This window comes from Phycodurus eques, chromosome 12 (genome assembly GCF_024500275.1).
Source record: "Phycodurus eques isolate BA_2022a chromosome 12, UOR_Pequ_1.1, whole genome shotgun sequence".
NCBI classification, from domain to species: domain Eukaryota; kingdom Metazoa; phylum Chordata; class Actinopteri; order Syngnathiformes; family Syngnathidae; genus Phycodurus; species Phycodurus eques.
In genome coordinates this window covers 19,762,501-19,784,056 of record NC_084536.1, presented here as the reverse complement: position 1 = coordinate 19,784,056, position 21,556 = coordinate 19,762,501, and the positions used below count along the sequence as shown (strand labels likewise).

Genomic DNA, 21,556 nt, shown 5'->3' with positions numbered 1-21,556 from the left:
AATGTCATTAAACACTCAGAAGCCAAGACATTTGAACATTTCAGTGAGACAATGCTGCTGAATGACAAATTAACTTCCATCATACAACATACATGACATGAATATCACGAAGATAAAGATAATACGAACAATTAGGTCTGGAATTAGAGTATATGGACAGTGACATGGTCGTTTAGGATTTTGCCAATTGTACACCACCACAATGGATATGAAGTAAAACATTAAAGTTGCCGTTGATAGATAGATAGATAGATAGATAGATAGATAGATAGATAGATAGATAGATAGATAGATAGATAGATAGATAGAGTCTTGAGTTGGTTTCATGTTATGTTTAGGGTAATTTATTCAGCTGCACTGAGAAGCAGAAGAATCTGACTCCACAGCAAGTACTGTTTTTGTAATTTTTATTCAGAAAGTGATTGTGGGCGACTGGTTAGCACATCTGCCTCACAGTTCTGGGGACCGGGGTTCAAATCCGGCCACGCCTGTGTGGAGTTTGCATGTTCTCCCCGTGCCTGCTTGGGTTTCCTCCCACATCCATGGTCTGTTCATTGAAAAACTCTAAATTGCCTGCAGGTGTCAATGATTGTTTGTCTATAAGCGCTTTGCGATTGGCTGGCGCACAGTTCATGGTGTACCCCGCCTCTCGCCCCCAGTTAGCTGGGATAGGCTCCAGCATACACGCGACCCTAGTGAGGATAAGCTGTGTAGAAAAATGGATGGATGGGTAAGTGTTTGGGGAAAAAAATAAAATAAACAACAGCTGTGAAATACAAATTCCAGATTTGAATCTGGTATTGTGAGCCATTTGTCCAAATAGTTTTGAGGCCCTGAAGGTATTCTATATAAAGTCATTCTAACTTTTAAAAGTAAAGTTTACAATTTTCACACAAAAAAAAAAAATACTTGTTCTCGTGGGACTCCTCATACCTAGCACACTCCTGTAGTCTCACGTAATTAATTTGTATTTTACTCATGCACCCATATTACTGTCAGGTCATACAGACGGTTTGAACAAATATGACAAAAAGTGATTTTGCAAATTGCTGGCAAATGTTGACTAATTATTTTTGGAATGTATCCTTTGTAAAAATAAAGCTGAAAATTCACATCATTATTATTTAATTTCAAACCCACAATGGTGGTGTATAAAGGCAAAATCATGAATACATTGTCATTGTCCAAATACAATTGGGCAATTTTTTTTTTTCCATTATCAGAACAAGGTATCTTATTCTTAATCACACACACACAAACACGCAAACAAATAGAGGTGGCCCACATCAAGGAGAGAAACAGCTTAAAGTAATTGACTGTTCTCTCTGCCGTGCGACGATAAAAATCAAATCTTTGAAAGCACAAACAAAGTGATTTATTTTCTATATTACTACTTTTTGTCTAATATCCACCATGTGCTTATGCAAACAAACAAATAAATACAAAACATTTAATACCAGACCATCATCCCGATGGATCCTGGAATAAAGATAAACTCCTACATTTCCTCATGCAACCCTTTGTGCATTATTCATACGACAGAGTGGAGCATTCAGTCATAGAGTAATAGTAGGCAGCTGACAACCATGTATGGTATCTTCTTCCCCGGCCTCCACAATCTGAATATTTGCTCTGGTGTTATCTGACCTCCTTCTGAATGTATTACCAATAACTATCACCTATGGTTGTTACTCGTTGTAGCAATTGTATTTCAGCAGCTGATTGTGTGCAGGTAAGCTTGACGTATTCTGGAAAATAAATGCTCAAAGTGGCCTTGAAAAATGCTCTGTTTTACAAATGTGGAACAAGTTAAAAAGATGCAGTCATAAATTTGATCAAACTGTGAACTATGGATCATTTCTAAAAACATATCGGGTTTGCTTGACATTTCATTTAAGAATTTCTCTCCTTTAAAATGATTACTATAGATCGGCTTGTGTCCCCAAAAAGACGAGTAGCCCCTCATTGTTTACAAGTACCATGCTATTTGTGTTACTATTGTGTGTAATTGGAGATCTGAACACTGATGCAAATAAATTGTGGAACCCTGTGAAACAAAAGAATCATGTTCTTTCTGGACTTGTTTTCTCTTTTTCTAGGGCTACACCTGTGATCTGGATCAGCTTTGCGACTTTCATGGCAGGGATGAATTATGAATACTGATCATTCTCCCGGTGTTTTGCCGGAAATGTGTTTCAATCTTCGGTCATATCTAATTGAGTCATTTAAGACTGTCACTTTTGTTTAAGCGGAGCTTTAATTCAAATGCTTATGTCATGGCCATCTGATATGACGCAAAGCTTTGGGCTAATCTTGTCAAGTTAAATTAATTTCATTTTAGAGGATCCACGGGCATGTTTGCCGGTCTCGGTGGTGATACGTGGACAAGTTGACAATGGCAGGGTCTCGATTTGTGAACATTCTATTATAATCCATAATGGACTGCCACAGAGCCCTTTTTTTCTTGAGCTAGTCTACAGTAAACAAGTTCTTTATATTGATTTTTACCATAAAATACAAGTGACCTGATTTTCTTTTTTTTTTAGATACGACCCAACGTTCAGATGATTTTTTTGGTTTGACTTGCAAGCAAAAATTAGGAGATGCAAGCGCCGTATGAGCACTGAACTCAATTTATACTTCACAACAATTAGCAGTTTGGTAGATGGTGAACGATTCTTCAAACAAAGAGCCTTCAAGAGTCCCAGTTGAACTAAACATAAAGCAAACCATACAACTTTTCCTTCCACTAGCTTAATGCTAACACAATGAAAAACACCATAGATGGGCCAACGAATAGCATCGATAGTCGCCTTGTTTTACCCTTTAAGCCACAGATATTTGAACACAAGGAAACAAACAACATAACAAAACTCAACAGGCATGTTTTCACTGAACTCTGTTAATGCTCCACTTGCTATTTTTTGGTTTGTTTTATATTTATAGCCTACAAGTGTAACTGTAAATATGACTTTATTACCGTCTTAGAATTCATCATTAACTAGCTCTACGTACAATACAGTTGATTGATCCTGCTGTATGTGTGTTACTCGCCAACGGAAGAACTAACGGCTGTTAGAAAACCGCAGTTGTTTCAATGTAAACAAACAACTGCACTTTTTTAACAGCCAACGCGAGTGACGTCATGCACGCTGTCATACTGGTCAGTGGAGATTTCAATCGTGTTCCTCTCTCTCATCAACAAACAACTACATTCATCCGCTTATCCTCACTAGCGTTGCGTCACACAGCATGAAATTATCATTAGTAGTACTAGTACAACCACAATTCCAATAAAGTTGGGACATTGTGTTAAACATAAATAAAAACAACACAATGATTTGCAAATCATGTTCAACCTATATTTAATTGAATACACTACAAAGACAAGATATTTAATGTTCAAACTGATAAACTTGATTGTTTTTCGCAACTAATCATTGACTTAGAATTTTATGGCTGCAACACATTCCAAAAAAAGCAGGGACAGACTTTTCTTATAACAACATTCAATAAATGTTTGGGAACTGAGGACTCCTCAGTGGAGATGCCATGATACCATATCTGGCAAAAAACAACAAAACAATAATTAGGTACACCTGCGCAGGTCTCTACCATGCATTTTGCCATTAGAGTGGACCCCCGCAATTAGTGTGGGACAGAGAATAGCAAAAATCCACGGATAATTGATGGCCATTATAATTGCAATTCATTTCTATTACAACCCAAATTCCAATGAAGTTGGGACGTGTTAAACATAAATAAAAACAGAATACAATGATTTGCAAATCATCGTCAATATTTAATTGAATACACTACAAAGACCAGATATTTAATGTTCAAACTGATGAACGTAATTGTTTTTAGCAAATAATCATTAACTTGGAATTTTATGGCTCCAACACATTCCAAAAAAGCTGGGACAGGTGGCAAAAAAGACTGCGAACGTTGAGGAATGCTCATCAAACACCTGTCTGGAACATCCCACAGGTGAACAGGATAAATGGGAACAGGTGGGTGCCATGATTGGGTATAAAAGGAGCTTCCCTGAATTGCTCAGTCATTCACAAGCAAAGATGGGGCGAGATTCACCTCTTGTGCTTGAGAAAATAGTCAAACAGTTTAAGGACAGTGTTGCTCAACGTACAATTGCAAGGGATTTCATCATCTACGGTCCATAATATCATCAAAAGGTTCCGAGAATCTGGAGAAATAACTCCATGTAAGCGGCAAGGCCAAAAAACAACATTGAATGCCCGTGACCTTCGATCCTTCAGGCGGCACTGCATCAAAAACCGACGTCAATGTGTAAAGGATATCACCACATGGGCTCAGAAACACTTCAGAAAACCAATGTCAGTAAAAACAGTTCGGTGCTACATCCGTAAGTGCAACTTGAAACTCTACTATGCAAAGCAAAAACCATTTATCAACAACACCCAGAAACGCCGCCAGATTCTCTGGCCCTGAGCTCATCTAAGATGGACTGATGCAAAGTGGAAAAGTGTTCTGTGGTGCCAATGGCATGGGTAACTTACACATCTGTGAAGGCCCCATTAATGCTGAAAGGTACATACAGGTTTTGGAGAAACATATGCTGCCATCCAAGCAACGTCTTTTTCATGGACGCCCCTGCTTATTTCAGCAAGACAATGCCAAACCACATTCTGCACGTGTTACAACAGCATGGATTCGTAGTAAAAGAATGCGGGTACTAGACTGGCCTGCATGCAGTCCAGACCTGTCACCCATTGAAAATGTGTGGCGCATTATGAAGCGTTAAATACGCCAACCAAGACCCTGAACTGTTGAACAGCTGAAGCTGTACATCAAGCAACAATTGGAAAGAATTCCACCTACAAAGCTTCAACAATAAGTGTCCTCAGTTCCCAACTTTATTGAATGTTGTTAAAAGAAAAGGTGATGTAACACAGAGGTAAACATGACCCTGTCCCAGGTTTTATGGAGCATGTTGCAGCCATAAAATTCTAAGTTAATGATTCTTTGCTAAAACCAATAAAGTTTATCAGTTTGAACATTAAATATCTTGTCTTTGTAGTGTATTCAATTAAATATAGGTTGAACATGATTTGCAAATCATTGTATTCTGTTTTTATTTATGTTTAACACAACGTCCCAACGTCATTGGAATTGGGGTTATAGTTTTAAGCTTATTTTGTTACAACTGCGGTTGGTTTTTTAAAGTGCTCTATAAAATCCTAAATTTAGGGATTAAGGATCATTGTTGTTTGAGTCTGTCACATTGGTGTGGAAATGGAATGAACAAATGAGTGGCTGGTCAGGGTCAAAAAGTTAATTTATTGTCTGAGCTGTACCTTAGGATTGGCAACAATTAACTTTTATTGCTTTGTATTGCTAATCAGCAAATGTTTGCACACTTTTATCCAATAATGAAGTTTGACAGATAAGCTGGCGCAATCGCCCGTAATTAATAAAAAAAAGACTTTGAAATTCAGGTTGACCTGAACAAATAAAGGGGGGGGGGTGTAATACGGTTATTTTTTTGTGTCATAGTTAAGGGTCTGGCTACTGATTATAGCACAAGTTTCATAAACCGAGAAAGGCCGAAAAAATTTGTATGTTTGACATTGTTGAGCAGCGGATGAGTAGAGAGGGAGGTATAAAAATCAGTTTCTGCTGCTGTTGGGCATGGTCATTAAAAAAGTAAAGTACACAAGCTGGCTTGAAAAGTACTCCCATAGTTGCTGCAATGTTTAAACTCAAATCGGGTCAGTCTTTGTGAATTATGAGACAAAACCGTCTTTCCATAATTCAAACCATGAATTCAAATCCTGCCTCTATTTCGGGGTGCGTGGCCTAATTCCCGCTAAGGCGTTACTGTATAACAAACACCGTGTATGTAGTTACAGGCACAAGACTTTGTGGATATTACTCCTTTGCTTCCCAGTCTTGACCTTTTACACTGTGCAACAATGTACACATAATTATAATTAATCTTCATTTTTAATAAAGCAATTCCATATTTCAGTAGACTCTTTTTGCGACAGCTCATTTTTGCATATCTACAGAACTTGATGTTGTATTCCTTTAAAACATCGATGTGAGAGGAATGTATTTATACTAATGATCCCTGGAACGTCTTGTTACTTACAGTTTGCTTCGTCTCTCTCTCTCTCTCTGTCTGTTTGTTACTTTCTTTGTCACGCTCTATCCCTCTGTCTACCTCTCTCTTTCTGTCTCGCTCTCAGTCTTTCTCTCTCCTTTTCGACTCTTTATTTAACCTGACCGGCCGAGATATATGGCCGCCCCCCACTGAGTCTTGAGGTTTCTTCCCAAGTGGGAGTTTTTTTTCCCCCTTGCCTTCGTTGCCTAGTGCTTGCTCACGTGGGGTTCAGTTGGACTTTAAATGAGTGAGTTTTTTTTTGTCTGAATCTTCAGACGATGGTGGACACAGTGACTCTGCTTTGGTTAGGCTGTATTCCCCTTTCCTTCAGAACATGGTTTACAACAGTTGTTCTTTGTCTTATACGTACCTCGTCTCTCCTCTTCCTTGTCGGCCACCTTTTACTTTTTTCTGTCTCTCTGATTGTCCCTATCGTTAGTGAAACTTCAACAACCAATGCCGACCGAACATCATGTTGTACATCATTAGCCACAAACGTGAGACGTTTTGAGTTGCACTTTTTATTGTGAGACACCTGTGCTTGAATTGAGTTTCACTTTAGGTCCCCGTGCTTCCCATTCAAGCAACAAAAGTGCATCAGAGTGCAAAATGTGTTTTAGTGGGTGAAAATATGTTTGCAAGTTGTTTCTAACTTAGTGAAAAGTGCTTAAAATTACAATTAAAGGGTGACCGATTCAATCAGCGGGCCCACTGTTACATAACACTGGGGCTAATTTACATAATAAACCCTCACCACACTGAGTTTCTCCACTTATGACATGAACAGCTCGGCTGGGCGCAGAACCAGAACCACTTTCAAGACCAACCGCCGGACAACGCTGACCGAAATGCTATCTTGCCGAAGCACTATCATGCAGAAACATACCTGCTATTGTGTCAATGCTAAAGGGTAAGCAGAGCTGCATTTACTTTTGTTGGATGACATAGCCTTACCTTCTGACCGGTGGCAGACACAGAAGATCCTCAGTTCATGAACATCCCTGTTCATGTACAAATCTGTTCCCAAACAGGATTGCCCCCCACCCCCCCAAAAAAAAAAACAATCATCTTCACGAGTTTGAAAGAGCTTCACCCTCACTTGGGCTTTTTCTCACACTGCGTAAACATGGTTCGCTGAATGCGTCACGTATTTCACATCCAGGTATACCATATCTTTTGGGGTTTTGTTGTAGATTAGCCTTTCAGTATGGCTCCCAAGAAAATGAAATAAATCATGTGGAGTAAACATGATGTGAATTTCATTTGTTTTATCGTTAGGATATTTTGACTAAAACCATGCCAGCACAGAGATGTTATTAAAACAAGTGAGTACTGTTTAAAATTCAAAAATACACCGCAGTACAGTATGCGTCCACTGTTGTTATTCCAAGGGGAGCTGTAGCACCCCCTAGCGGCGAAGCTTAAGCGGTGCGAGCCAGGGCTGTGGGAGGGTTCTCTTATTGCAAGAACCAGAGCATAGTCTCCGCTCGCACTGCGCAAAGCTGCCCGCACAGCCCCACGCAGTAAGTGCACTAAGATTTCGCTTTGTTTGAAGACGACGGCTGAGTGGAAGCAAACAAAGGTGCGCGACGGCACCTGCGGTTCACCTTCTGGGCTGCGCACGTTGCAAACGAGTGCTCTGCTGCGTCGTCTTTCTCTACTTCTACTTCCGCACACATTCGCTCACCTTTGTGCGTTTCGACCCACGTCAAAGACGCCCCGAATCGCCTAGTTTGATCAAGCAATCCGAACCCTGTCGAAGGTTAATATTCGTCGAACGGAATCAGGAAGTGATGACGCCATTGAGGAAGGATGATTCCAACTACTCTTAAATATACATTGATTCGATATGCATTGTTAATTCCTTCTAAACTTTACGTTAACGTGAGAATACGATCGATTTTTATTTGTATTTTTGCATGTAAAACCAGCACGTACTGTTGTATTACCTCATAGGCCACATAAATAGGCACACCTGCACAATCTAACACAATAACAAAACAATAATGTCTCGGTAAGAATGGCACTGTCAGAGTAGTTTATACCGTGATGATTGGTCCGCTGCATTTGGTCAACAAACGGGTGTGTAGACCCTTATGCACTGTATGTACTGTTGATTGCCATATTAATATACCAGTACTGTACAGTGGACCCCTGCATATTCACCGTTCAGCACCTGTTTGCAGATTTTTTTTGAATGCATTTTTAAAATTTATTTTTTTTAAACTTTTTTTGTTTTTGTTGATCTTTTTTGGGGGGTGGGACCAGCCCCGAAAACGTGTATTGTCTGTTTATCCCCGCTTATTCAAAAATGTTGTGGGTTTAAAAAAATAAAAATAAATAACAAGACCAAGGCCAAGACCAATAATACGCCCATGAAATTATGATCCTACATCTATGTCATGATAAGGCACGATAGCTGCCTATCAGCTCCAATGTATAACCTTTAAGATAAGGTAAGGTTGATTTCACAGGTAACGATTGGTTTTAAGCCCAGTGGAAGTCCGTGCACAAGAGCCGGTGACATATTTGCACAAAATGCCTTTAGTCATACAACCCCAATTCCAATGAAGTTGGGACATTGTGTTAAAAATAAATAAAACAGATTACAATGATTTGGAAATCATCTTCAACCTATATTGAATTGAATTCACTACAAAGACAACATATTGAATGTTCAAACTGATAAACTTTATTGTTTTTAGCAAATAATCATTGACTTAGAATTTTATGGCTGCAACACAGGGTCATGTTTATCACTATGTTACATCTTATCTTTTAACAACATTCAATAAACGTTTGGGAACCGAGGACACTAATTGTTGAAGCTTTGTAGGTGGAATTCTTTCCCATTCTCGCTTGATGTACAGCTTCAGCTGTTCAACAGACTGGGGTCTCCGGTTGAGGGATCGAAGGTCACGGGCATTCAATGTTGGTTTTCGGCCTTGCCGCTTACATGCAGTGATTTCTCCAGATTCTCTCAACCTTTTGATGATATAATGGACCGTAGATGATGAAATTCCTAAATTCCTTGCAATTGTACGTTGAGGAACATTGTCCTTAAACTGTTCGACTATTTTCTCCCACACTTGTTCACAAAGACGTGAACCTCGCCTCATCTTTGCTTGTGAATGACTGAGCAATTCAGGGAAGCTCCTTTTATACCCAATCATGGCACCCACCTGTTCCCATTTAGCCTGTTCACCTGTGGGATGTTCCAAACAGGTGTTTGATGAGCATTCCTCAACGTTCTCAGTCTTTTTTGCCACCTGTCCCAGCTTTTTTGGAATGTGTTGGAGCCATAAAATTCCAAGTTAATGATTATTTGCTAAAAACAATTAAGTTCATCAGTTTGAACATTAAATATCTGGTCTTTGTAGTGTATTCAATTAAATATTGAAGAGGATTTGCAAATCATTGTATTCTGTTTTTATTTATGTTTAACACAACGTCCCAACTTCATTGGAATTTGGGTTATCATAGAAATGAATTGCAATTATAATGGCCATCAATTATCCGTGGATTTTTGCTATTCTCTGTCCCACACTAATTGCGGGGGTCCACTCTAATGGCAAAATGCATGGTAGAGACCTACGCAGGTGTACCTAATTATTGTTTTGTTGTTGTTGTTGTTTTTTGCCAGATATAGTATCATGGCATCTCCACTGAGGAGTCTAGTTTACGATGATAACCGCTACCAGAAGGCCTTCCATCTTTTTCTGGAGCGCTCCTCCGAACATCAGTGTATGCAGGACTTTATTCGCAATATCCTACCAGACATAGTGGCCAGGTAATCCATCTCACACTCCTTGTATGAATGCTATTACACTTGGCCAAGACCAATAATACGCCCATGAAATTATGATCCTACATCTATGTCATGATAAGGCACGATAGCTGTCTATCAGCTCCAATGTATAACCTTTAAGATAAGGGAAGGTTGATTTCACAGGTAACAATTCTTTTTAACCCCAGTGGAAGTCCGTGCACAAGAGACATATAAACCATGTTCAACCTATATTTAATTGAATACACCACAAAGACAAGATATTTAATGTTCAAACTGATAAACCTTATTGTTTTTAGCAAATAATCATTAACTTGGAATTTTATGGCTGCAACACGTTCTAAAACAAGCAGGGACAGGGTCATGGTTACCAGTGTGTTACATCACCTTTTCTTATAACAACATTCAATAAACGTTTGGGAACTGAGGACAAAACCTGTATGTACCTTTCAGCTTTAATGGTGCCTTCACAGATATGTAAGTTACCCATGCCATTGCCACTAACACAGCCCCATACCATCACAGATGCTGGCTTTTGAACTTTGCGTCCATAACAGTCCGGATGGTTCTTTTCCCCTTTGGCCCGGAGGACACGACGTCCACAATTTCCAAAAACAATTTGAAATGTGGACTTGTCGGACCACAGAACACTTTTCCACTTTGCATTAGTCCATCTTAGAGGAGCTCGGGCCCAGAGAAGCCGGCGGCGTTTCTGGGTGTTGTTGATAAATTGCTTTTGCTTTGCATAGTAGAGTTTCAAGTTGCACTAACGGATGTAGCGCTGAACTCAATTGACAGACATTGGTTTTCTGAAGTCGAAACTTCTCGACCTCACACACGGATTGGGCTCTGGTACCAGTCCTCTCACAAGGGGGTTGGACTCTCTTCCACTCTGGGGTTGCCCACGGCGCTGCTGACCTCGTCCCGGGACGTTGTGAGTCGGTGGGGAGAATACTTCGAAGACCTCCTCAACTCCACCGACACGACTTCCCATGAGGAAGCAGAGTCTGGGTTCTCTGAGGTGGGCTCTCCTGTCTCTGGGGTTTAGGTCACCGAGGTGGTTAAAAAGTTCCTCGGTGGCAAGGCCCCGGGGGTAGATGAGATTCTCCCGGAGTTCCTAAAGGGTGTGCTGGAGAGGAGGGTCCGTCGGGAAGTCGAATCTCAGATCCAGGAGAAGCAGTGTTGTTTTCGTCCTGGCCGTGGAACAGTGGACCAGCTCTTCTCCCTTGGCAGGGTCCTCGAAGGTGCATGGGAGTTCCCCCAACCAGTCTACATGTGTTTTGTGGATTTGGAGAAGGCGTTCGACCGTGTCCCTCGGGGGGTCCATAGGGGTGTGCTTCGCGAGTATGGAGTACCGAACCCCCTGATATGGGCTGTTCGGTCCCTATACGACCGTTGTCAAGAGTTTGGTCCGCATTCGATGTTGGTTTTCGGCCTTGCCGCTTACATGCAGTGATTTCTCCAGATTCTCTGAACCTTTTGATGATATTATGGACCGTCGATGATGAAATCCGTAAATTCCTTGCAATTGTACATTGAGGAACATTGTCCTTGAACTGTTCGACTATTTTCTCACGCACTTGTTCACAAAGAGGTGAACCTCACCCCATCTTTGCTTGTGAATGACTGAGCAATTCAGGGAAGCTCCTGTTATACCCAATCATGGCACCCACCTGTTCCCATTTAGCCTGTTCACCTGTGGGATGTTCCAAACGGGTGTTTGATGAGCATTCCTCAACGTTCTCAGTCTTTTTTGCCACCTGTCCCAGCTTTTTTGGAACGTGTTGCAGCCATAAAATTCGAAGCTAATGATTATTTGCTAAAAACAATCAAGTTTATCAGTTTGAACATTAAATATCTTGTCTTTGTCGTGTATTCAATTAAATATAGGTCGAACATGATTTGCAAATCATTGTATTCTATTTTTATTTCTGTTTAACACAACGTCCCAACTTCATTGGAATTGGGGTTGTACATCATTGACGTGAAAACATTGAAACATGCCTCAAATGTTATTCCCCGCTGAATGTCACAGCGAGATATACGCTACGTGACAGAGATTCTTAATCTCATATGACATTCTATGATAAGATCACATGTGCCTGGCGGGATACTCGAGTGTCAATGAGTGTCCTACATTTGGCAGGTTGGAGGATGTGATCATTTTCTGCTCTTTCCACAGCATCGGAAATGGGAAGTCTCATCTTATTTCCATTGGAGTTGGAAGTGGTGATGGTAAGAGATCGCATGACTATCGAGGCATAGTTTTATTATAGTCGGTGCAACTTCACATTTAATGGCACGCTATATAACTGAGTAGCTTCTGCAGCAGTCACATGAGGTGAGGACACATTCTTGTATCAGGAACTACATGGTCATGTCCTCAATTGCCATAGCAATAAAATAATATCTCTATCACTCCAAAGAGTTTGAATTTATCTGTGCAATTGTCTGATAAATCTTTAACCTCAGTCAGAGACAATGTGACTGGATCAGGTCATTCTTTTACTACACGGTGCTCAGCAGTATGAGCAAACTTCCAGTTCTCAAGTGCTGCTGCTTTGTATTTATGTCAAAGCCAATCCTTTTCATTTATCTGCACAATTTACTCTCGACCCGCTCAATTGTCGACCATTTTGAAGCCTGATTTCATATACTTAGCGATTGTTTTTTTATTATTATTATTCATTCAAATTTGTCTAGCTGGTTAACAATACTCTTCTCTGTGGTGTGACAAATTTACAAGACATTTTTTGGTCAGTTTACTGGGCCTTTACCAGGTTTGACATTTACGTTTTTGTTCTGCTGTTACTGTTTTCGGGAAGAAGAATCACTCTTAACACACCGCCAAACCAAAGGATAATCTTTAGATACATTAGATAATCGGGCCCTTGTTGACTTTGATCCGAAGAGGAAATCCCTAAATTAAGCCCGATTGTCTGTATTTGTCCATCCATCCATCCATTTTCTACCGCTTATCTGAGGTCGGGTCGCGGGGGCAGTAGCTTTAGCAGGGATGCTCAGACTTCCCTCTCCCCAGCCACTTCATCCAGCTCTTCCGGTGGGATCCCGAGGCGTTCCCAGGCCAGCCGAAGGATGTAGTCTCTCCAGCGTGTCCCGGTTCCCGTCCCGGGGGTCTCCTCACCATAGGTGAGGGTAGGAACGTAGATCGACCGGTAAATCGAGAGCTTCGCCTTTCGGCTTAGCTCCTTCTTCATCACAACGGATCGATACAAAGTCCGCATCACTGCAGACGCTGCACCGATCCGCCTGTCGATCTCCCGTTCCATTCTTCCCTCACTCGTGAACAAGACCCCAAGATACTTGAACTCCTCCACTTGGGGCAGGATCTCATCCCCGACCTGGAGAGGGCACGCCACCCTTTTCCGACTGAGGACCATGGTCTCAGATTTGGAGTTGCTGATTCTCATCCCAGCCGCTTCACACTCGGCTGCGAACTGCTCCAGTGAGAGTTGGAGGTCACGGCTTGATGAAGCCAACAGAACCACATCATCTGCAAAAAGCAGAGATGCAATACTGAGGCCACCAAACCGGACCCCCTCTACGCCTCGGCTGCGCCTTGAAATGTTGTCCATAAAAGTTATGAAGAGAATCGGTGACGAAGGGCAGCCTTGGCGGACTCCAACCCTCACCGGAAACGAGTCCGACTTACTGCCGGATATGCGGACCAAACTCTGACTTATGGAAAAATAAGTCGCAATTTCTTGGAAATGTACTGAATGTGTGTTTTAAATTGTAACTGTGCTGGTGCCTGTAGGTCGCATTGACCTAGAGATGTTCTCTGAGCTCCGTCTGAAGCACCCCGGGGTGACGGTGGACCACGAGGTGGTGGAGCCCAGCAGCCAGCAGCTTCATAGCTACAAAGGTAACTGTTCTTTTCTCTCATCATGTCTCTATTTTACATTACACATGGTCCTCGGATTACGACCCAGTTCTGTTCCTACGGTGGCAGAGAAACCCAATTGGTACGCAAGTCGGAGTGTGCTGTAGTTTATTACTAATAGGCTTGCAAAAGTGGTGGAAATTTTCTGTAAATGTCCATGTGGGCGTAGCACCGTTCAAAATTAGCTAATCACATTCACTCGTGTTAAGTGGGAGTCAGCACACATCTGCCACCATTTAGAAAGCCTCTGACAAAGTCAAATCATTTGAGTTGTGCTGGTTATAGGGAACATTCATGCTGGAAAAAGTTTTGAAATCTTTTTATTTCTATTGTCCAATTACCTTACTGTTTTCTCACTTTAACACGTAACTGAATGTACAATGCTGAATGTTATTCTGATCATGTAATCTGATCAGATAAGTTCCTCATTTTCTTTGGTCACAGTCTACATGGCCTGATTATGAGCGTTACTAAAAGTGATAAGTTAAAGCATTGTTTTTCCTCAATGTATATTTTGCATTTGCGGCTGCAGTGTTGGTGTCACAGAAGTCCGATTTGGATTACATCACATTTAAGTGGAACAAGATGACTGCCTCTGAGTTTGAGGAGCAATGGGAACTAAAGCAGATGACAAAGAAGGCGGACTTCATTCACATGATTCAGGCTAGTGCTGCGGACAGATTCATGTTGCCATTGTTTTGGTTCCCACGATGCGATTAGATCCTCTTAATTAGGCCTTCCGTGAATCCAAATGTGAAGCTTATTGAGCTGTGGTGAAATCGACAGATGCTGTACTATGTCAAGGATGTCGAAGCCACCATCAGATTCTTCCGGAGTCTCCTTGACAAGGACGGAAAGCTTGTCATTATTCTGGTGTCTGGTAAAGGCTTGTTCTTCTCTTCTCTCTGTGTACTTATACAGCGTGTTCGAATATGAGGGTGGAAGATAGAGTTAGCTATGCAGGCGCTTTGCAGTAATATAGAATATTATAAAAATGTTAATTTTTGGTTTATGTGCTATATCACGGTCCATCAGTTGCACACCCACTAGCCCAGTTTTTTTTAAACCATTTTAAATGGGTTTTTACAGCATAATTACTTACTATAGTGCGCTGACGTGTGTGAAAGGAGAGACACAGATGCACCTTTCAACTGTTTATTGAAAACCAGGAGAAGAAAAACACGCTCACGCAGAAGCTACTGTTTTCCCCGGCTCTCGCCTAGACATTCGAGCAGACTTGCCGACCGTATTTCGATTTCAGTATGACAGATTCATTAAATGCATGTGAAAATACATTTCAAAAGGCCAATTCCTACCAAATTTCTATCCACGTTTTGTGACATTCCAATTTCCTGATGATTAATGTGGTGGTTTTGTTAGCTGTAAACTTTAATCATCAGTTAAAAAATTTAATCCGAAATCACTTTGTTTGTAGTGAATCTATATAGTATTTGAGTTTCATCTTTTGAATTGAACTACCAAAATATATTTTTTTAAACAATACTTTATTGAGATGCACTTGTACATACTCTCCCTTCCAAAAGCATGAGTGAGCCCAATTCCTTCATTTTTGCAGCAGACTGAAAATAATTGTGTTGAACTAAAAAGATGAATGTTTGGACAAAAGATGAGGTTGTCTGGTCTTGAATATGGTCCTTTTTTTATATAGATGAGAGTGGTTGGGGAAAGTTGTGGCGGACCTTCAGGGGTCAGCTGTGTGCCTGCCAAATAAGTCAGTTAGTGACCACGGCAGACGTCAAAAACTTCCTGGACTCCGAGGGCGTGCAGTACAAGAGCTACGTGCTGCCTTCTCAAATGGATATCACCGAGTGTTTCACAGAAGGTGACGAGAGCGGAGAGCTGCTGCTCGACTTCCTCACCGAGGTGTATCGCTTCAGCCGAACGGCCTCGCCGCAACTCAAAGCCGATGTCATGAAGTTACTGCGAGATCCGGCTTGTTCTCTGGTGGCAGACGGGAAAGTTGTCTTCAATAACAACCTTGAGGTGATAGTTGCCGATTCACCCAGATAAACGTTAATGGGAATGCAATACAGATGTGTAAAATAAGCTAAAATAGGAGGGAAGTTCTTGGGAAACATCTTGATTTGACTGCTGACCTTACAACAATCTTTTTTTAATTATTATTATTAATCAATTTAAATAGCAATTGTACATAATATTGTGCCCAAAAAGGTTGTAATCAGCTTCAAATTGTTCATTGAATCATTTACAGTGGAACACAACCCATTTCAATGTGTTTTTTTGTTCTGATTTTGAATGAAATTTCACCCAGATAAATAGAATTAATCCAATTTGTGGTCAATCTGAAAACATTTACTGACTGTACAGGCATTAATGTAATGTTTGGAGTAACATTTAAATATTATTCTCTGTCATACACTTGTGAAACAGCTAAAAATAATAAATCTTGCATATTTCTTGCTATGGTTATCAACACTTTTATTTATTTTGACTTTTTTTGGGGGCCATTTTACCAGTACCCTTATCTGGTAAAAGGGCCACAAAAAAAAAAATGTGCCACAAAAAAACGCCCAAAAAGAAAAAAAAATCAGTTTGATCAAGTTTTATTTTGATATGGGTTTAAGACACTGGGAGATACTCCTGTCTTTGAGTCACATAGATGGTATTGTTATTAGTTTGTCGACATTACGCAGGCACCTTAATTGAACCGGTAAGTTAAACGTGTATGGACAGGTTTAAGGTGTGCGAGCAGTAATCCGCCATTAGTGAGTTTGCAAAGAGTCACTTGCAGTTTGCAGGTTCTCGTGTGAGTTCGATGTGTTCCGATAACTCGGAAAAAAATTAGTCAGAAAAACAGAAAAAAAAAAGTTGTTTTTTTTTTTTTTAAAAACAAAGCCCTCAAAAACATTACTCAGAAAAATTACTCTTTTAAATCCAAGTGAATGCAATACGCTTCCGTAATGAGTAGTTGGGACAAGAGTGTGAAATAAAAGGGATCTTCCACTGTTTTTACAAATGCTCACTCAAATGTCTGAAATAGTACTTCGTATTTCAAAATCTGACGCTGGGGTTGCCACTTTGATGGCAGAATTTGATTAAAAAGCAACAATTTAGACCTCAGCAAACTTGTCTTGTGTCTTCATATAAGCTTCTTTCCATTTATGGAAGGTTCTAGTTCTGGGAGAATGTATGTTACTGATCGGTGATCGGCCCCCATAATCCTGATCGTATAAAGCCTACTTTTTATCATTTATGAAATGAACAGGTAAAACATAGATTTTCTTCAATTGATTTGATTGGCTGATTTTCCTCGAATGCAACACAGACTTGGGTTATTATGGGTTTGTTGTGGACTAGTTTAAAGAAGAGTTTATCATAACTTTTCTGCTAAACATCCAAATAAAAAACAGAAATGGGGGTCATTTCTGGGACTCAGACGTACCCAAAATTACACAATAAAATACTAGACTTTACACCGATTTGATCGGGCTGATCGGTATTGGCCGATATTTAGCATTTTATGATGATCGGCTTTAATGTCATAATTTGCCGATCCGATCAATGCTCCGCAAAACACATAAACTCCGCGTCGCCGCGTGCACAGTATATTTGAATCTAAAGGCTAGTTTATTTTTAGCCTTGTCGCGTGTCTTTTGACATAGTACTGTAAATATCTGACGGCCAAAGAAATTATTTTAAAAAAAAACAACAACTTTGTATTCTAAGGTCAAAATGGGGGAAAACGTGTGTTGGTGGTCACCGGTGCTCAGGACAGGAGAGGACGTTCGTTTAAGGTTTGCTTGAGGTAAGGTACTTTTAATACGATACGGCTCGCAAGCAGGCAATAAAATGTTATTTAGCCTAGCAAGCTAGCGATAGCATGAACGGTTGGATGTAAACATGCCGCCGTTCTGTCGAATCATGCTCTGACGTTTCGACGTGGGTGAAGTAATTAAAAATAAAGTAATTTAATTACAGTAAGTTAGCACCCATTATTGATGTCATGTCATGTTGGTTTGACCTGACTGATTAGAATTCATGATCTGACTAGAGTAGTGATTTCCAACCTTTATGGAGCCTATGCACATATTTTACAATTGAAAAGTCTCACGGCACACCAACAAACAAAAATGTCACAAAAAATGGATACATTAATGATTGTATATACTTTCTGCCATCTACTAGAAGACCATTTATCATTTGTTCTGTCTGTCACTATGCCTCACTGGCATAAATAGATGAACAAAGATACAGTATTTATTGGAAATATAATTTTTTGAGCAATTAAGTACACAAGTACATACAGTAAATGAACAGGTCATTTAAATAGACACATTCCTCCATCTTGTGATTGGTTATCGGTTTTTGAAACTCTGTGATCGGCCCCCAAAATTTCCCACTCTTCCCATCACTGTCGACATTGTTGAGGCAAGCACTGAATTTCTTGCCAACTTCAAAGGTATGGACAACACTCAGTGAGGTTTTAGATATTGGAAGTTGTAGATTTTATTTTTCTTTCCCCCCTGCATCTGCTCAAGCTTCTTCTACGTAGTTAATAAGCGAGTTCCAAACTTTGAAATGAAGTTGCGATGTATGATTTGAATTGGTGGCCGTGTTTCCACTGCAACCTTTCACACTTCTATCTGATCACCTAAAACTCAGATTGTACAATTTGTCAATATGACCTTTGCCTCTGTGTAATTGCCTCATACGCGCTGTTGAAATACACATTTTTTAATGACCTTTGGATTCTATATTTTCAGCATTGGTAGCCAAGACTGATAACCTTCAGAAGATACCATTTACTTGGCATGTCATGCTAAGTAAGGAGTACAGAAAGCAAGTCAACGATGTGAAGAAATATGATTTCATTCACATGGTTCAGGTATAATCCAACAACTAAAAATAGATAAGTGGCTATAAAGTCTACACACCCCTGTTCCAATGCCAGGTTTTTGTGTTATAAAAAAAATAAACAAAGATACATTTTTAAACTTTCCACGATTAATTTGATTAATATAATCAAGTCATAAGGCATGCTGCAGTGTGTTTCACAGTAAAGAAAACATACATTCTCCCATAGCTCCCAGAAATGGAATCTTTCATAAACGGAAAGAAGCTTTATGTGAAGACACATGACAACTTTGCTAAGGTCTATATTGTTGATTTTTAATCAAATTCTGTCATCAAAGTGGCAACCCCAGCGTCAGATTTTGAAATACGAAGTGCTATTTCAGACATTTGAGTCAGCATTTGTAAAAACAGTGGAAGATCCCTTTTATTGCACACTCTCGTCCCACCTACTCATAGTGCCCTCAAGATGGTGCCAATACCTCAAGGTAATTTAAATGCAGTACTAATGCATCTATTTCACTTATGTAGTGCTTCTATAAGGGCACTACATGCCATCCAACTGGAAGGATCTGATATATCCAATACATTGGAGAATGTAAAATGTTTGTGTTACATTTTGTTGCCAGTTACACTGATTAATGATGAATGTACACCAAATAATCAATCATCATGAATATCTTTAATGAAATGAACATTTTGCAACACTTTGCAAAAAAAAGGTCTGCATTGATACAGCTCAAGTCACATATTTGTCTGGATTGAAATACAAATTTTAACCATTCAAAAATCACTGACACGGCCAAATAGTGCAATTGTTTAAAATCAAATAGTGTGATTTGATTTTAAACAAGCTCAAGTTTATTTGGAGTTTAATCAGACACTTTAAATCGTGGCAGGTGTGTGCGGACTCCCATTTAACGTTAAGTTTGAATGTGATTTTGTCAATTCTGAATGCAGCCACATCCCAATTATTAGAGGGTGAGCACACTTGTGCTACCACATCAGTTTATTTTTACTTCCCCTCTTGATAATATATATATCTTTTTTATTAATTGTGTTGTATAGCTTAGAGATCAAATGAATCATGGAAAGTTTAAAAATGTCTTGGTTTAATTTGTTTACATCACAAAAACCTGGCATTTGAACAGGGGTGTGTAGACTTTACAGCCACTGTATAATTGTACAAGTTACTTTTGATAATGAGTATTTTAGGTTGAGTCCCACTGCAAAAGTTCCCACTTTATATGAGCACCTAAACCACAATTGTCCTGAAGAACATTGGCTGATTTTACACCAAAATCACTGGCTTTGTGACACAGAGCAATTCGATTACACACACAAAAATTACAACTTTTCCGGTAGTACTAATTTTGTGTAAAATATGGTTGCGTTTAGCTCAACAGATTGAATTGAACAATTTAAATTGATTAGAATTGGGGTTCTGAACAACAGGTCAGTTTAATCATCGAGTGAGTTGATTAATGATGCTTATCTCTCCCGGAGACGGGCTCAAGCATGAACAAATACGCAGCTCAAACAACTGTTGAAATGTATCTTGCCCTCCTTTTCAGTGCTACACTTGCTCCTGAGAAGGTTCAGTATGTCGGCTCTTATTTGTGGCGTGAACGACGTGAAATCGCTGCCTGTCATGAAACGAAGCAGACGCTGTCCGGTCTCGCTGTTTGGATCGAAGCACTCGGTGATTTCGAAGGTGTTGGGAATGGAATGCTCCTCGTATTTCAGACCCAGAGTCTTCACGGAGGCGATGACCTCTTTGGATGACCGATACACGGGGAGGGCCTCAGAGCACAGCTCCTTTGAGAAAGTCCTCCAGAGAATGTCCCAACCCTCGGTGGCTGTATTGACATGTATTCATTTGAATTGAAACTCAACATTACAGTATCAGGAGAAGCTCATATGTCAGTAAGGAGTGATTTTATTTTTTTCAATTAAGAGTAAAGAGGACAGTGTAAATTGAAATGAAAACTACAAGATGTGATGGTTGACATTTTGGTTTGCTCACCTTTTTCCACAATGATCATAAGCATGCCGTTCTTATTCAGAAGGCTGTGGTAAAATTTGATGGTTTCTGTCGGGTCGTCAACGAAGTAAATCATCTGTAAAGCAGAGAATTGGATGGAAAGTTCACTTCACAATCAGTTAAAATTGTAATTCTGTGGGACATTGTCATCTTTGATTTGAATAACTAAATAAATGGCAAGATTGTTAGAAAAAAACCTAGCCAAATATTGCAAACAGGAAGATCTATTTTTAGTTGTTGGATTATACCTGAATCATGTGAATGAAATCATATTTCTTCACATCTTTGACTTGCATTCTGTACTCCTTACTTAGCATGACATGCCAAGTAAATGGTATCTTCTGAAGGTTATCAGTCTTTGCTACCAATGCTGAAAATATAGAATCCAAAGGTCATTCAAGAAAATGTGTATTTCAACAGGGTGTATGAGGCAATTACACAGAGGCAAAGGTCATTCTGACAAATTGTACAATCTGAGTCTTTTGTGATCAGATAGAAGTGTGAAAGGTTGCAGTGGAAACACGGCCACCAATTCAAATCATACATCGCAACTTCATTTCAGTTTTGAACCAACTTATTAACTACGTAGAAGAAGCTTGAGCAGATGCAGGGGGGAAAAAAAAAAAAATCTACAATTTACAATATCTAAAACCTCACAGAGTGTTGTCCATACCTTTGAAGTTGGCAACTAATTCAGTGCTTCCCTCAACAATGTCGGCAGTGATGGGAAGAGTGGGGAAAGTGGACAGCAGGAGCGACAGCATCTCGACATCAAGCTCGCCTGCACCAAGTCAAAAAAAGAATAAGGTCTTCAATGTGAGATCGCATAGAGCATACTAAAAA

General features: G+C 40.0%; 3 protein-coding genes across 3 annotated transcripts in view; 2 read left to right on the top strand and 1 right to left on the bottom strand.

Annotated features, from left to right (window-relative positions):
* The first annotated feature begins 7,658 nt into the window (after positions 1–7,658).
* Positions 7,659–16,576, top strand: hnmt (histamine N-methyltransferase). The gene is made up of 7 exons (XM_061691858.1): positions 7,659–7,727; positions 9,789–9,935; positions 12,115–12,167; positions 13,711–13,818; positions 14,369–14,499; positions 14,623–14,716; positions 15,506–16,576. Exons 2-7 carry the CDS (start codon positions 9,799–9,801, stop codon positions 15,865–15,867), a joined length of 885 nt encoding a protein of 294 aa, XP_061547842.1. The 5' UTR covers positions 7,659–7,727; positions 9,789–9,798; the 3' UTR covers positions 15,868–16,576.
* Positions 16,577–17,576: 1,000 nt separating this feature from the next.
* The window catches only part of LOC133410537 (histamine N-methyltransferase-like), a gene marked incomplete at its 5' end in the record, with an annotated part of 12,927 nt that continues 8,947 nt past the window's right edge, over positions 17,577–21,556 (top strand). The window contains one exon of the mRNA XM_061691859.1: positions 17,577–17,623. Within this exon, the coding sequence (XP_061547843.1) occupies positions 17,577–17,623 (47 nt within the window). The remainder of the gene's footprint in view (positions 17,624–21,556) is intronic.
* LOC133410819 (histamine N-methyltransferase-like) overlaps positions 19,579–21,556 on the bottom strand; it is a 3,041-nt gene continuing 1,063 nt past the window's right edge. Inside the window, exons 4-7 of the mRNA XM_061692366.1 lie at positions 21,387–21,494; positions 20,962–21,083; positions 20,696–20,789; positions 19,579–20,528 (exon numbers count right to left, since the gene is read on the bottom strand). Coding sequence (XP_061548350.1) covers positions 20,182–20,528; positions 20,696–20,789; positions 20,962–21,083; positions 21,387–21,494 — 671 coding nt within the window. The 3' untranslated portion in view covers positions 19,579–20,181. The remainder of the gene's footprint in view (positions 20,529–20,695; positions 20,790–20,961; positions 21,084–21,386; positions 21,495–21,556) is intronic.

Excerpts from the sequence above, each read along its gene's own strand:
- hnmt (XM_061691858.1), top strand. The coding sequence starts at position 9,799 with ATGGCATCTCCACTGAGGAGTCTAGTTTACGATGATAACCGCTACCAG. Across the intron at positions 12,168-13,710 it reads TGGAGTTGGAAGTGGTGATG|GTCGCATTGACCTAGAGATG; the intron begins GTAAGAGATCGC and ends TGGTGCCTGTAG. Across the intron at positions 13,819-14,368 it reads GCAGCTTCATAGCTACAAAG|TGTTGGTGTCACAGAAGTCC; the intron begins GTAACTGTTCTT and ends TTGCGGCTGCAG.